We start from the raw sequence: 16,505 nt of genomic DNA, 5'->3' as shown, positions 1-16,505 counted from the left end.
CCAAGGTGAGATGAGGCACTCGAGTTGGGCACAAAAATTTTCTGACCAAAAATCTCAGTAATGAAAAGCAGTATTTCAATGCAACATTTTTAAATCAGTTTTTCAAAAAATTCTAATGAAAAAAAGTTAAAATTTTAAATAAAGTAGTTTTGCTGACTTCCTACTGACTCAGACTTCCTTATAGCTCCATAAGGCACTTAATTTACTGACTCCTGAGGGCAGGGCAAGTGGTTCACGCTAATACCATTTTACATAGACCATTTTCCCTGTTTAAAAATAAGTCTTCCCTAGGCTTAGGTATTTGCATTTTCTCTATTACTCGTTTTTCAGTATGAGAAGTGTGTGTACTGGTGGAGCATACTCAAGAAACCTTAGTTTAGGTAGTTTCTAGTAAAGTGCCCCTCCCCAGTGACCCACTATGGGGTTACACAAAGCAAAATGTTGTAAAGACGTTGCACACTTCCAATATGTTTTGATATATGTATTATATATACATATTATATATACTGCATACTATATAATTATGGCATCTTCATTACTCGCTAGCAGTTTCCTTGATGGCTGGGGAAATGTGTCAATCATCCTTCAGACGTGACAGTAAATAGGTAAAAGGTTTATTCAGAGATGAACATGTGGCGAGGAGAGCCATTGATCAGGAAGAAGCTGCAAAGACAGCTGGTCTTTTAGTTAATATCAATTGTCAAGCCATTTGTAAACGTCTTCTCTTTCCTGTTTTGTTCCTTTAGCTCTCCCCAATTTTGGCCCCTGGGCCGGTATCCCCTAATTGGGCTGCATCCACACCCAGCCAGCTTCGAGGCCCGACTGTATAAATCTAAGCATAGGAAACCCAGAATCTGACCTCAAGCCACTCCAGGAAACAAGTTAGCAATTTCCGCCACGCTACTCAAAACGTCACTGGCTACAGAAATTTCCACCGAGTGCTCAGAATTCCGGAAAACCAGGGAGCTTTCCTCCCGCCCACCAAAAGAAAGCTGCACCGCCCCGCCGGGCAGGCTGCAATGCCGCAGGGAGCCTGCGGGAGGCGCGCGAGGCCCGGCCCGGCCCGGCCCAGCCCCGGTAGGAGGGGAGAGCGCGAGCGGGGGCGGCGCGCTCGCCGCTTCCTGTTCCGGCGCCAGGAGGAGCTGCGCGCTGTTAGTGCTGCCGCTGCTGCTGCCGCTGCCGCCACTGCCGTCAGTCAGTTCGCGCTCGGTTCTTCCGCACCCGGTTCGCTCGGACCCATCGCCGCTTGTAGACTTTACTGCGGTGTCGGATCTTGCTGGGTGAGGCTGCTTCGGCGCTAGGGGGATCATTGAGGGGAGCAAGGGAGCTCGCTCAAGCGAGAGGCGGGCGTGGTAACAGAGGTACCTCGAGTCGCCTCTTCGGGGGCTGGGAGTCAGCGTCTGCCCGCGCCATCTTCCTACGGGCTGCCGATTGCCCCCCAAAACCCCCCAGGGAGAAGGCGTCGGAGGCAGGTCACGTCGCGCCCGACGGGTTTCTCCGCTCTTGACGTCAGGATCGGTTTGGGGGCGGGGCGGCGAGCGGGCCCGGCCCCTCCCCCACCCCTTCCCTGGCGGCGCGACCCGCTCGGAGGCCGGTTCGCTCCGGTTGATCCCGGACTCCCTTTGTTCGTTTGGTCCTAAAGGGCTCCGGGCTCTCACCTCTTGGGCCCGACCCCCACCCCGATTCTTTAGTGTCTAATAAAACGGGAGAGATAGGCCTGAATAGAGTCTTGGAGGAATCTGGCACTTGTTTAAGATTATCCGCAATGTGACAACGTTCTGGTCATTACCAAAGGGCTTGATGGCAAATACATTCGATGAACACACAGGACAGAAGCCGTGAGAAGTGCTGAGTTCTGTGATACTGTTTTTTAGGATTTAGGAGCTTATGTTACGCTTGGAAGCTTGTATATAGCTAAAACCATTTCCTCTTTGAAAATCAAGAGCAGTGCTTTTACTGGATAAAATTTTTAACGTTGACGCTTCACACCATACTAACCTGCCCGAAAAAAACTTTTCGTGGCATTACTGCTAAAGAAATAGCACCCTTACACCTGATGATTGTAAAGGCCTGTCTTGAACACGAACCTTCACTACAGGCCAAGGTAGCCTTCAGAAGTCTTTGGGAAGTTCTTTGTTCGGCTGTATTCATTGGGCTGGAAGAACAGAAATTTTCCTTGGTACTGGTGTCTCTGAACCTCCCATTCAAAACTAGTTTGTCTTCAAAACTTGAGTTGGGTTGTGTATGTTAGAACGTTCTTTTCCTCTCTCCAGGAGGAACGGAGACCCATTCCTTAACTACAATCCTTGGGGCCAGTGTGTTTTGGAATTGAGAAATCTTTGGATTTTCTCTTCAGATCTTAGAGAATAAGGTGCATAGACAAGAGATCTCACCCCCGCAAAGTCGGGGCAGCATCCCTAATCCAAATTAATATTTGTGTAGCTATAGGTGTGCTACACTTTATGGAAACTATAAATATCAAGTCCGGTTTTGCCACCAAGTAAGTTTTATGCCAAACTTGGGAATGTTTCTTTTATTTTCGTAAGTTTCTGACTTGAGAAGCGCAGATAAAGGTTTGCGGACCTAGAGTAGCGAGCGTAAAAGCTAACGTTTGTTGAGTTTTCCTTGTGTGCCAGAAAGTGACCGGGAGATTTATTATGTAAGTCCCAGGGCAGGTCTGTGAGGTTGATATTATTCCTGCTTTTACCTCTGACGTTTGGAGAGGTCAAGCTGTGTAGAGCCAGCCAGTGAAGAGCTGCAGTTATATGTAGGCATTTGTAACTCTTTTAACCTGTGCTAAGGTATATGCCTATGTACGCAGGAAGAGGAGGTGGCCACCCACTATTTTTCGAGCGCTGTTATTATAGGCACTTGATTTATGAGTCCCGTTTAGTCTTTCACATCACTGGCCCGTTCTTTATAGTTGAAGAAACGGAGGGTCACTCAGGTGAGCTGAATGTGACTGAGACATTCAGACCTCAGACTAAAGGCCCTCTAAGACTTCTGTTCCTCCCCTTTCTGTATTCCAACCAGTCTGAACTGCTTACACTTCCCAGGGTGTACTCTTCAGCTTTTCCGCAGTTGGCTCTTCTCCTAGGGCCTGTCCCACCATTCCCTACACCCAGCTCTTTCTTCATTGTTCTTCCAGGCTGCAAAGGAACTGCCTCTCAGGATTCTTCCCCTGAGACTCCCTTCCTTGATTCCTTTAGGAGCTCTTTGAGGTTCTCTCGGTGCCCTGTGCTTACCTGAGGTAAGGTAGTTACTGTTTAAAGGGTAGTTCTCCACCACACTGTGAATTCCTTAAGCATTTATTCCACACAGTACTATTCACTTCCCCAAAGCCCAACAAAGTGCTTGGTATGTATGTTCCAGACAGAAGTATCCAAGGAAATGTAGAAAATATGGCTGACATAAGGACCCAGTTCCTTGAGTTGCCAAATGTAAAATAGAATGTATCTGATAAAAAGACCAATACTAAAAACAATGATGTATTTTAACTCAAAATTTGTATTTTCGGTATATTACTGTCATCTCCCCCCGTACGAAACAAATCAGTGCAAAAGTCCTGATTTTTCTTAGTTTCTTCTCATTTTCATTTTACATGTCTGTAGTACTTCATAGATTATTAAATATGCTACTTTTTTTTAAGTTTATTCATTTATTTTGAAAGAAAGAGAATGTGAGTGGGGGAGGGTCAGAGAGAATTCCAAGCATGCTCCCTCAGCACAGAGCCTGATGTGGGGCTCAGACCCGTGAGGTGTTTGTGAAATCAAGACCAGAATCAGCAGCTTAACTGACTGAGCCACCCCGGCACCCCTAAATATGTTACTTTTAATTATCTGTGAAGTAGTCAGGATTTAACAACTGTTTTGTGGATGATAAATGGTCTCTGGTTAAAGTTTGCCTTAGTCAAAAGACTTATTCAAAAGGATTGACGTCTAGGTTTCATAACTGTCTACTCCTATACTCTTTATCACTACATCACAGTTTGATGGCCCTTTGAAATATTCCTTGTTGAGTAGTCACTAGTAAGTAATTTATGGAGTTCCAACTTTTTAAAACCTTGTGATTGGACTGCCATTTTACTCTAAAAGCCATGAGTTACAGAAATATTTTACTCTTCTAGTATATGTCAAAAGAAGTTTTGTACTGTTTTAAAATTACTAATCTCAGGATGCCAAGGTGGCTCAGTCAGTTAAGCATGTGACTTCAGCTCAGGTCATGATCTCACGGTTCGTGAGTTCAAGCCCTGTGTCTGGCTCTGTGCTGACAGCTCAGAGCCTGGAGCCTGCCTCATAGTCTGTGTCTCCCTCTCTCTTGGCTTCTCCCCACCCTCTCAAAAATAAATAAACATTTTTTAAAAATTTGTTTAATAAAATTATAAATCTTGGGGCCCCTATGTGGCTAAGTCACTTAAGCATCTGACTCTTGAACTTAGCTCAGGTCATGATCTCACGTTTCTTGAGTTCGAGTCCCTCGCTTTCAGTGTGGAACCTGCTTGGGATTCTCTCTCTCTCTACCCCTCCCCTGCTCATTCTCTCTCTCTCAATCTCAAAATAAATAAACCTCGAAAATAAAATTACTATTCTTGCTGCTTCGAAAATAAAATTAGTATTTTTCAGGTGATGCATAGATCCTGCCATAAAGTAGTAATGGAAAGTTTTAGAAGTAATAACTTTAGAGTAATCCCAAAAGAGAAAGAGTGGAAATCTTTCTTGATTATAAACTTTTGGGGAGGAGTAGGAAGGCCACTTCAAGGTTACATTGGCCTCATCTTAATAATTAGCATAATCCAGGTATTTGGGAATAGATTTTTAGAAAATCTAGATTTTTAACAATGATGTAACTCTTCTCACATTCAAACACTAATGTCCAACTCTATTTCTTACGTTTTTACAATGAAAGTATTCTCCAAAGAGTAAATTAGGCTGTTTCCCATTAATATGAACACTGCAGGGGAGCCTGAGTAGCTTAGTCAGTTGATTCTGACTCTTGGTTTTGGCTCAGGTCATGAACTCACAGGTCATGGGTTTGAGTCCCTCATTGGGGTTCGTTACTTTAATCACAAGATTTGAGAACCTACAGGATGCCTGGGTGGCTCAGTTGGTTGAGCCTCTGACTCTGGATTTTTGTTCTGATCCTGATCCCAGGGTCTTGGGATCAAGCCCATGTTGGGCTCCACATGGATCCTCTCTCTCTTACATATAAGAATATAAGATTCTTATATGTATTCTCTAAAAATATACATACATATATAAAGATTCTTGGAGCGCCTGAGTAGCTCAGTAGGTTAAGCTTCCAACTCTTAATTTCGGTTCAGGTCATGATCTCACGGTTCATGGGTTCGAGCCCCACGTCAGCTCTGCGCTGGCAGGGCAGAGCCTGTTTGGGATTTTCCCTCTCCCTCTTTTTCTGCCCTTTCCCTGCTTGTGTGCACTTAACTCTCTCTCAAAATAAATAAACATAAAAAAAATTAGTTTTTAAAGCTTAATAATTAAAAAAAAAAAAAGATTCCAGTACCTCCTTTATCTTCCAGGGTTTAATTTTTAACTTCAAATTTGGAAAGCCAGAGTTGCTGGGAAAGGAGTAATTCTGAAGACCCATATAGCAAGACCACATGAAAATGAGTGGATTGCTTTGTTCCCCTCTCCAGAATTAATGTGAACTTTGATACAGAACCATTTTGTTTCAGAAAGGCTCATCCTATTTAAAAAGTGTGTTAGTCTTATATAGACTAAACTTTTCATGCAATGAAAAGTTTCTTCAGGTGTTAGTCCTAAGAATTTACTATTGTGTGATGTGCTATTTTAGTATAAAACAAACCTTAACATGGGAGTGAATGGATAATTGTATTTGCTCTACGTTCAAGATGTGTTTTTTGACATTCTGGATAAATAGCAAGGTTATAGCAGTTCTGACTTAGGCTTCATATACTTTTTATCATTCCTCACAACTAATAATACTAAAAAAACAAAACTCTCAGAATGCAAGGATGGCTCAATATTAAGCAATTTTTATATGTAATTAACTAAGTTGATGGCTTAAAGGAGAAAAACTGAAATCAACTCATTAGATGTCAAAAAGATCTGAGGAAATTCAGTGTCTTCCCTAAATGTTTTTTTCTCCAGCAAAATGGAAATAAATCTAGCAACATAGGCATAGACTTCTTTAATTTTTTCAAATCTCAAACTAAAATTGGGAATTTTACTTAAACATTAGAGGCGTTTTGAGAAGAGTTGGGAACAAGACGACCACTGTGCTCACTATCACTATTTAACATTTCATTGTGAAGTTTAGCTAACACAAAGGAGAAAAGAAGTTAGTTTGGAAAGACAATGTAAAATTATTCTTTTGCAAATGGCATAATTCTTTACCTGAAATCCCAGAGAATCAGCCGAGTCAGGAATAAAATAATTTAGTAATATCACCACTTACAAAATTAATACACTAAAATTTAAAAAGTCTTAAATAGGGGCGCCTGGCTGCCTCAGTAAAGCATGCAACTCTTGATACTGGAGGTGTGAGTTTGAGCCCTACATTAATTAAAAAACATAAAAACAAAAAAACAAGCTTAAAAAACTATTGACAAATGACAATGATGGGAACTAGGAAGACATACCTTGTTCTTGAATGAAAAGTTTTGATGTTTTGAATATATTGCATGTTCCCTATATTAATCTGTAAATTTAATGCAATTCCAACCAAAACAGCAGCGAATTCTTCTTATTTATTTTTCTAAATGATCTGGAAAAAATAAACAATATTCAGGAAAATCTGGGGTGGGGAGTGAACAGTAACAACAGGTCAACTTACATTAAAAATTTGTTAAAAATATAAAGGTACTGAAATTAAGATGGAATATTATGGTGCAGATCAGTAGAAAATATCAGATTTCACATTATCTTTGGGAAATAATGGAGGCTCTATAGCCTAGTGGTTAAAAGCCTTGGCTCTGGAATCAGACTGTACTGGAGTTTGAACCCCTTTCTACCTGCCACTAGCTCTGTACCTTTAAGCAAGTTAACTTGATGAGCTTCCTTTTCTGAAGCTGTAAACTGGGCAAAAGAATTTTGCATCTATTCAATGAGATCACCTATGTAAAACACTTTTAGCAGAGATCATGGTAAACACTGTGCAGGTATTTGTTGTTAGGAAGTATTTGTTGCTCATAGTGGCAGTAGAATGTATTAAGGGTAACTGTCATATCCATTGAGAAGAGATAGATTATACAGCAATTATTGCTTGAAAGAAAAAAAGATTTTTTAAATTTCTTTTTAAATATGAAATTTATTGTCAAATTGGTTTCCATACAACACCCAGTGCTCATTCCAACAGGTACCCTCCTCAATACCCATCACCCACCCTCCCCTCCCTCCCACCACCCATCAACCCTCAGTTTGTTCTCAGTTTTTAAGAGTCTCTTATGTTTTGGCTCCCTCCCTCTCTAACCTCTTTTTTTTTTTCTTCCCCCCTTCATGGTCTTCTCTTAAGTTTCTCAGGATCCACATAAGAGTGAAAACATATGGTATCTGTCTTTCTCTGTATGACTTATTTCACTTAACTCCATCTACGTTGCTACAAAAGGCCATATTTCATTCTTTCTCATTGCCATGTAGTATTGCACTGTGTATATAAACCACGATTTCCTTATCCATTCATCCGTTGATGGACATTTAGGCTCAGAAAAAAAGATTTTAAATGAAACCATATTACTACTGTTACGAAGCACAGGTAAATTTTTTGTCTCACGTTTCAGAGCTAATTTCCTTACAGTTTAACAAAGCGTTAAAAAGATTTACTACTAAGTTGTAAAATTATCAAAGGCAAAAAGAGTACATACTGTCTTACTCTGTTCATTGTGAAGTTAAAGAATAGGCAAAAACTAAGAAAATGATTGCTGAGTGGAAGGAGGAGTTGATTGGAAAGTTAGCATGAGTAAATCTGTAGTGAAGGAAAATGTCTGTATCTTTCTTGGTTAATGGGGCATGTATAGTTGTCAGCTTGTTGACCTGAACACCTCACATCCCATGCATCTTATTGGGTATTAATTGTACTTCCCTTTTAGAAATTGACAAAAGTGGCCCAAGGACATGAGCAAATTCACAAAATAAATTTATTCTGATTTGGGCATGAAATTTAAAAGCAGCTCTACTTTCCACTTAATTTTAAAGATGTAAGTTGAAACAACAAGGTGGCAGTTATTAACTTGCCCTAATTAAAAACTGTTTACAATTTAAAAAATATCCCGGGCGCCTCAGTGGCTCAGTTGGTTGCACGTCCGACTTCAACTCAAGTCATGATCTTGCAGTTTGTGAGTTCGAGCCTTGTGTCGGGCTCTGTGCTGAGAGCTCAGAGCCTGGAGCTTACTTCGGATTCTGTGTCTCCCCCTCTCTCTGCCCCTCCCATGCTCATGCTCTGTCTCTCTGTCTCTCAATAATAAATAAATGTTAAAAAAAAATTTTTTTTAAATATCCAGTGGTGAAGAGAAGTTTAAAAAGATAGTGTAAATTTGCAAAGGACTCTAAAGTGTCATGACCTTTATAAAAGATGGATTTTAGATAGCCTTACCTGCTGACTATAAATTTCACTTCTAGTACTTTTTCCTGGTGACAGATTCACAAGGATATGTGTTCAGAAGTGTTCACTGTATCATCGTTTTAAACCGCTCAAAATGCAAATGACCTAAACCACCACCAAAATGAGAGTGCAGATCACTTTTTTATATTGGGGATCACTTTTATATGACGTGCAGCCAGTAAACAGGGACGACATTTGTAAAACCACACGAAGTGCTATGGAAGTTTTCCCTATTAAAAAAAAAAGAAAAAAGACATTATATACATGATTAAGTAAAAGTGGTATATGCAGAGAAAGTTCCTCACAGGATATACAAGAAGTGGTAAGCACTGGTTTTGAAGTATTCTTTTTTTTTTCTTTCTTTAGGAAAATGTCTGATGAATTTTCGGTAAGTTGATACATTTATCCTTCATAAGGTTTTTGACTCTTGAAAAAATGACATAGTTCTAACTATGGACCTCAAGTCTTTTAATTTGAAAGAGATGCTTTGTGTGATTCTTGCTGGGGGCAGGAGGCACATGTGATTTTAATAGATGATTTGCCTTTATTGAGTTAGATATAATATGTTTGAAAATTTGTATGTCTCTTTATGAATCCTTAAATTAAAAAATTTAAGAAGTGTTGTTACTTGTGTTCTCTAGTAACTTGGCAATGTTAATAATAGCATTTATTGGATATTATGTACACCAGACACTGTGTTAAGGATATTACATGAACTATCTTATTTAAGCCTCAAGTTAATGCTAAAGTTTTTTGTTTGTTTGTTTGTTTTTAATGAGGAAACTGAAGCTCAGAGAGGGTATGTAACTTGTTTGCTGTAAAGCCAGGATTCAAACCCACGGTATTTTGATTTATCATATTTAGAAAATTTGATCTTCTCTAAGGAATTTGCATTGTGAAGTTGGGTTTATATTAAATGAATTGTTTTTAAACTGAGCAGCCTGCCTTTTGAAGATGTTCTACAGGTTTATAATCCCTGATTCTGTAGCTTACTGTCCTTTATGGGTATATAATCATGTTTGACATGGCTCATCCCTGAAGAAGATTGATAAGACATGCCTGTTTTGTATTCCAGTTGGCAGATGCGCTACCTGAACACTCCCCTGCCAAAACCTCTGCTGTGAGCAATACAAAACCTGGCCAACCTCCTCAAGGCTGGCCAAGTTCCAACCCTTGGAATAACCCAAGTGCTCCACCTTCTGTGCCATCTGGACTCCCACCAAGTGCAACACCCTCCACTGTGCCTTTTGGACCAGCACCAACAGGAATGTATCCCTCTGTGCCTCCCACCGGACCACCTCCAGGACCCCCAGCACCCTTTCCTCCTTCTGGACCATCATGTCCCCCACCTGGTGGTCCTTATCCAGCCCCAACTGTGCCAGGCCCTGGCCCCACGGGGCCATATCCTACACCAAATATGCCCTTTCCGGAGCTTCCAAGACCATATGGTGCACCCACAGATCCAGCTGCTGCTGGTCCTTTAGGTCCATGGGGATCCATGTCTTCTGGACCTTGGGCACCAGGAATGGGTGGGCAGTATCCTACCCCTAATATGCCATATCCATCTCCAGGGCCATATCCCGCACCTCCTCCCCAAGCACCAGGGGCAGCACCACCTGTTCCGTGGGGCACTGTTCCACCAGGAGCCTGGGGACCACCAGCACCATATCCTGCCCCTGCAGGATCATATCCCACACCAGGACTCTATCCCACTCCCAACAATCCTTTTCAAGTGCCTTCAGGACCTTCTGGTGCTCCACCGATGCCTGGTGGCCCCCATGTGAGTTAAATTTATTACTTAAAATGCACTAATAGTCACATAAACACAACTGAAAGATTACTTGCCTCCAGTTTGAATAGATTAGAAAGCTTATAAAACTTTTTAAGAGAAGGGGTGTGTGTATATGAGATAAGAGTACATTTCAAGCTTGAGATAAAGCATTGAAAAGAATAAAACCTACGTATTCTTGGTACTGAAATTAGGACAATTTCCCAAAGATCCCCAAAGACTTTGTAATGTAGTAAGCAATGTCCTTAACATCTTTGAGGTAAACTCAGGTGCATTTCATTGGACTTCTTTTTTTTTTTAAACATTTCTCAATCATGTTTTATAGCATCACCACAAAGTACAGTTCAGTAAAAACAATCTTGGTCTGACTTGATACAGAGAGCGATTTTTAGAGAATCTAAGGCAGTGAATATATAACGTTGCCTGTTCTTCCTGTAACTCTCCATAGTGTTTCTCAGCCAGAGTTTTGTTAGGTCCTCGGCAGCATTGAGATCGATATTATATCACTATTCTGCATTGTCAGTTACAGGTAATGCTTCATGCTTTACTGTCAGCCAAGCCAGAGTAGTAGGGTTGACATCTTAGTTGGAGAACCTGTCTTAGGCATATGACCAAATAGAAAAGCAGCCCACTTCCTCCCGGAAGGAAGCCAAGTGAATCTTCAGAGTCCTGATTCTCATTAGGGGAAAAAAGTCAACTTACTCTTAACAAAATAATCAGATCTCCAACTAGATTAATCAAATATCCACCTCAACTGTAAAGGAAAAAGAATCTTTTTTCTTTTTTATAATTTTTTAAAGTTTATTTATGAGACACACTCACACACATGAGTGGGGGAGGGGCAGAGTGAGAGAGAAGACACAGAATCTGAAGGAGGCTCCAGGCTCTGAACTGTCAGCCCAGAGCCTAACACAGGGCTTGAACTCCCAAACCATGAGATCATGACCTGAGCTGAAGTCAGACTCTTAACCAACCGAGCCACCCAGGTGCCCCAGAAAAAGAGTCTTAATAAAATGCTCCCAAAACTCACTTTCATTAGTATAAATTCTTGCTATATGTATTTTCTTTAAAATTTTTTTTGCAAATTGTAGCCAAAATAAATGAGATGACTTGCTGTTTGGATTTATTAAGCAATACGTTTATTTTAAGCCACAGCAAGGAGTTGTTAAATTCCACTTACAAAATCTAGAGGTTTACTTTTTCTTTTTTCTATTGCAGTCTTACCATTAAGTTAATGGATGAAGAGAGGACGCTTTGCTTTTTGAAGTACATATGTATGCACATGAATGCATACATAAAAATTGGTGGTTTCACTGTTCTTAGAGGGCATTCATGAAAGAACAACTCTTGCACCTCTCAGAGAAGATATCTGCCTCTTGTAACTTGGATGTATAGTACATCTGATGGATACAATCAGATAAAAATGTAAAAGTAAATCATTCAAATGTGATTTTTATTTGGTTTTTATGGAACGCTAAAGTGATGAAGTATATTGAATAGCTCTTTGATACAATTTGTCTAAAACAAGTTTTTGATTTGTTTAAATTATGAAACCACACACTTAAAACTCTAAGATGATGTGGATTATTGTTAGAATCTGCAACCTCATTGGCAAATTATTTCAAATATTTTTCTATAATCACTTTTTCCCCTAAATAAACACACTTTGAAAACAATCACATTGTCATAATTTAAACAAATGATGCCTCTCAACATCTTGAGCTGCCCTGTCTACAGGATGACCAAATCTGGTCCTCTTGAGGTTGTAGTTTGGATGTATGTTTTAAAGCTATTGGTAATTATTGTCTGATGTTGAGTTCATTAGCCAGGCAGTGTTCGCTTTTATCCTTGATCTTTTAGTAAAAACTTGTCTTTCATTTTGAGTTCCACCTGATTTGCTTCATTGTTAACCAGATGGGTCACACATGTCTAAAATCTGCCATGTATGAAAACTTTTTTCTTTTTAATGCAGGCCAACATGTGTGTAAATTATTATTAGAGAATTAGCGATCTCTGTATTACTTTGGAATAGATTTTGAGATGTCAATATTGCTTTGGAAAGAACTCAAAGAAGGAAATAATTCTCTCTGTCTTGAACCTCAAGCCAGAGGAAGCCCTGGAAATTGCTTCATAGTGACAAGTAACTTGCATTCCCACAAAACGCTCTTCTACCCAGACCCTTCCAGGAAGATGGCTCTCCCTCAGTTCTTGAAGGAGCACATCCCTTAGTTTCTCTCTGATTCGGAAAACTGGCACACTCTAAGGGTCTAGTGTAAACACGTAAAGCAGTTACGTTTCAAGAACTTCAGTCATTTAGACATGACTGTTCTCTTTGTACAAGCGTGATCAAAATGTGTCTGTGTCTTTCGGAGTCTGGTTAAGCCGGGTCATGGTCTCTTGCATAGTTTCCTGCATCTGTCTGTAAAGTGCTTAAGGCTAATTGGTCAGTTCTGTATTTGTTGACAGGTAAACAGGTAGAATTGAGTGCCATCCTTCACAACTGTCCTCTAGTTCTAACACTGAAAATAATAAGTGTAGATCTCTGCAGTTGAGTTGAAAGCAGTGTGACTGTTGCTTAAATAAGTGTAACCACCAAAATAGCCTAAGTAGTTTTTTGGCACCTTATCTTTAAATCAGATTCTTAGATTCTTAGAACTGACTATGTTATTTGTCAGATAACATTTTGAAACTTTGAATGTATCCGTCAGGTTACTAAAATATGTTGTGAATTTCTTGACTAGTATAGGAGAGATTTATGTTAGAGCTCTTGTTTTTGCTTAGAAATGAGATATTTAGTAGTTTGTTTCTCTTATAGTTGAAATGTCAAGAATGCCAAATGCTGCCAATTTAATGGTTTGATAGCTACCTCCTTTTAAGAAAGCAAGATGGTCATCTTTGAGAAGAACATTCAGTGTTTAAGCTCCTTTTTAAGTAGATGATAGAGTCAAGCTTTCAGAATTGAAACTGAATTGTTTAGATATTTTCAGACTGGGGAATGTCGTTAGACAGCTCTTACATAGTGGCACAAGCGGTCTTTTTTTTCTTCCCCTTGCAAGGCAATCTGCGACTATCTACAACACTGTTGGAATCTTTTGTCAAAGTAGCCTCCCATTTACAAGGCAGGAGCCTTAGGAGGTATTTTAGCTTAGGGATCAGGCAACATCCTGTCAGCTAACTGGAGGAATAAGACGGGAAAAGTGAGATAGCAAAAATCTCCTTGTGGTTATTTTGGTTGTGCTACATTGGGGTAAGTTGACAGCTCTGGCTTTAGATACAATATTTAACACTAGAGGATGATGTTTGACTGAAACAAGTGGCAGCATGTTTGGGAATCTGTCATTGCGGAGTCTGTTTATTAGAGGAGAAAATCTGCTAAAGGATTGGGAAGGACCAGGAGCCTGAGATTTGGAATTACTACCCCCAATAAGTATATACATTTGGCTAGTAACCCATACTGCCCATTGTGGCCATGACACAACACCTTTTCTTTGCTTTTCGAGGACTTTCCAACTAGTAGTTGGGAAATTTTTTTTTAACATAAGAATGGGAATGAAAGGGACTAGAATTTACTTTTATACTCCTTTTAGCTTTTTAGAGCATTATTTCTCAACTTGGGAGAGTCTTCATTCTTGTGGGCACTCTGGGACAAAAACGTATTTTTAGGTTCAGGGTAAAGTTAAAAGCAGAAGTTATTTCAGTGGAGGAATGGGGGAAAGGTTGCGAGGAAGGTTTTTTTTCTTTACAGGGGAATAATGTTGCTTTCGAAACAAGTGCTAGGCTGGCATCCGTTTAGGGAGGAGACCGTTTCTTAGAAAAGTTTGCCTGGTCTTTGAAGGGAATACATGGTGTGGGATATGCTGGCACTTGGACTGTCTCAGAGCAAGAACTTTAAGACAAATTTGATGGAGATCATTGAGATGTGTTGAGGAATAGTGCTTCTGGAGTTGGAATCTTAGATTTTGAAATGTCGAACCTAAAAATGACAACAAAAAATGAAAATAAAGACCTTAGGTCCTTATCACACGTGCAGTTTCTCAAGAATCAAGGTTCCTTAAACGAGTGTGTGAACTACCTTGGCTTGTCCATACTGGACTTAGCCTGACACCTTTTCATGCTTTTGAAGATGGCTGTTTACAAGTCTGACTCCACAGCCCTGTTTTGTATAAAGTAATGCATCGATTATTCAGGAGTAGACAATACATTTGTTTTAGTTACCCCAGGGCCTCCTTCTTTCTGCCTTGTTTTTAGTGTTTATTGTTTTCAGTAGAGAATAGTAAAAGGGGAGAGAAGAAAGGGGGTGACTTTTTGGCCTTGGTCTGGCACACCACTACAACAGAATATTGGCATAGAAGTCAGTTTTGCCCATAAAATTTTACCTCACAAATAATTCGCTACATATCGTACTCAAACGTACAGCTTTTGAAACTATTGGTATAGATGAACGAAGCCCTACTCAAGTCTCAATTACAATACTGTGCCTGGTTTGCATATCAATTAGTTGCCTATACTTCTAAGTGATGAGTGCCAATGTCTTCCTTCCTCACCCTGAATAAGCTAGTGCTAGATTTATAAAATGCCAGGGTTATAAACCCTGGAAATTAAAGCTAAGCACAGACCTGCAGGTGTTGGTTTTTGAAAAACAAGGTTAGAATCAGATGAATCACACTGATATATGTACTATGCATAGAAAGTAAAGGGTGACTTTCAGGGAAGACTATAATTTAATCTTAAGCAATATTTAGTATTGAAGACAGACCCTTTTTATTTTCAGAATTCTGCCAAGTGAAAGAAAAATTGTCAATAAAATAATCAGTATTAAAGAAATGCCATGCAAGCTTCTGGCTATAGAAAACACTGAGAACTGCATTCATTTAAGAGACACTTCAGTGTCTGTTCCCGGTGCTTTGCCAGATTCCAGAGATACAGAGATGAAAGAGAATGCCTGTCCTGCAGAGGCTTACAGTCTAGGGGTGGCATTGGAAAATTCAGTAGTGCACCCATTTTTGGTTTACCTAGATAAACATTTTAATTTGCCACTGGTGGAAATTATAGAACAGCCTTTGGACATTTTAAAGAGCAAAGTATGGTATACCTTTTTTTTTTAAGTAAGAAATTAATGTTTTTCAAGATCGTAGTGTTTGTCAGTGCAGCTATTCATGTGTGAAAAGTAACGGGACGTTTTTCCTCTTCAATTCCTCCCTGGATGAAGGCACTTAAACTGCCTGTCCCTGGTTAGCAGATACTGATTTGTTGCCATTAAGTAAACTTGACTTCTTATGCGTGCTCTATAAAAAGGTTTTTTTTTTGTATTTTTTCTTAATATTGTGATTTTTTTTTAAGTTGACTTAATAATGACAAATTTAATGTATGTAATTGTCTATGCATTTTAAGTTAAACTGCCTACAATGTGATTTGAGACCTAGACATTTGTTTGTATTATGAACTGTAAGCAATCTGTTTGAAACGTTAGGTTTATCACCTGCTGCTGTATTTGTAAACAAAGACATATGTTGCTTTAAGAAGTAATTATAATTAGGAATAGTCTATGGATGTGATACTTGATATTTTTTAAGATAAACTTGTTTGCTTTTGTGTATTATACCAGAAAACTTTTTTAAAAAATGTATTTTCATGGTTTCATAGTTTTTCCATGTATCTTATTCTGCAGCCCAGTTCTGGGCTTCCCTGAGAAGTCCTTAGTCTAATTAACTGCAAAATTGTTGTCAGAAAGAAAGAAAGAAAGAAAAAAAGAAGAAAGAAAGAAAGAAAGAAAGAGAGAAAGAAAGAAAGAAAGGGCGGGTCTGAGACGCTCCTCTGTGTGTGACCTGCATTCACGAAGGCATTTAAATAGGCTGCCTGGGAACAACCCTCCACAAACCCACTTTCAGCAACATGGTGTCCATTGTGTGGGTTTCTTCTTCTCCCTTCAAGGCTATGTCATTCTTTGTAACCAGGTTATCTGTATAATCAGAGTTTCTCTGCCCCAGCTGCCACCACCCCCACTTTCTTTTATGAAAGATTGTTCTATTCTTGTCATAACTACTGTGCCTGTGGTGAGGGCCACATTAATAAACTTGGTACAGTTCACCATTCCCTTTCCACAGGGGGGTTTGTTAGCCTGCCTTGAACCCCAGTGTGG

At 39.7% G+C, this 16,505-nt stretch overlaps 1 protein-coding gene across 2 annotated transcripts; it reads left to right on the top strand.

The window, feature by feature from the left end:
• The first annotated feature begins 1,192 nt into the window (after nt 1–1,192).
• MAPK1IP1L (mitogen-activated protein kinase 1 interacting protein 1 like) lies at nt 1,193–15,965 on the top strand. 2 transcript variants are annotated; one of them, XM_047079624.1, is made up of 5 exons: nt 1,193–1,280; nt 3,149–3,250; nt 8,944–8,965; nt 9,653–10,357; nt 11,585–15,965. In XM_047079624.1, exons 3-5 carry the CDS (start codon nt 8,948–8,950, stop codon nt 11,594–11,596), a joined length of 735 nt encoding a protein of 244 aa, XP_046935580.1. In that variant the 5' UTR covers nt 1,193–1,280; nt 3,149–3,250; nt 8,944–8,947; the 3' UTR covers nt 11,597–15,965. The 2 variants fall into 2 exon arrangements, with proteins under 2 accessions (XP_046935580.1, XP_046935579.1); XM_047079623.1 differs by lacking the exon at nt 3,149–3,250 and having other exon boundaries at nt 1,199–1,280.
• Nucleotides 15,966–16,505: the final 540 nt, after the last annotated feature.

The sequence above is a fragment of the Lynx rufus genome, unplaced genomic scaffold (assembly GCF_022079265.1).
Source record: "Lynx rufus isolate CCGP_SWC_20201006 ecotype Redwood Valley unplaced genomic scaffold, mLynRuf1.p SCAF_17, whole genome shotgun sequence".
NCBI lineage: Eukaryota > Metazoa > Chordata > Mammalia > Carnivora > Felidae > Lynx > Lynx rufus.
Note: the sequence above shows the minus strand (reverse complement) of the source record. Positions and strands in the feature narration are given on the sequence as shown.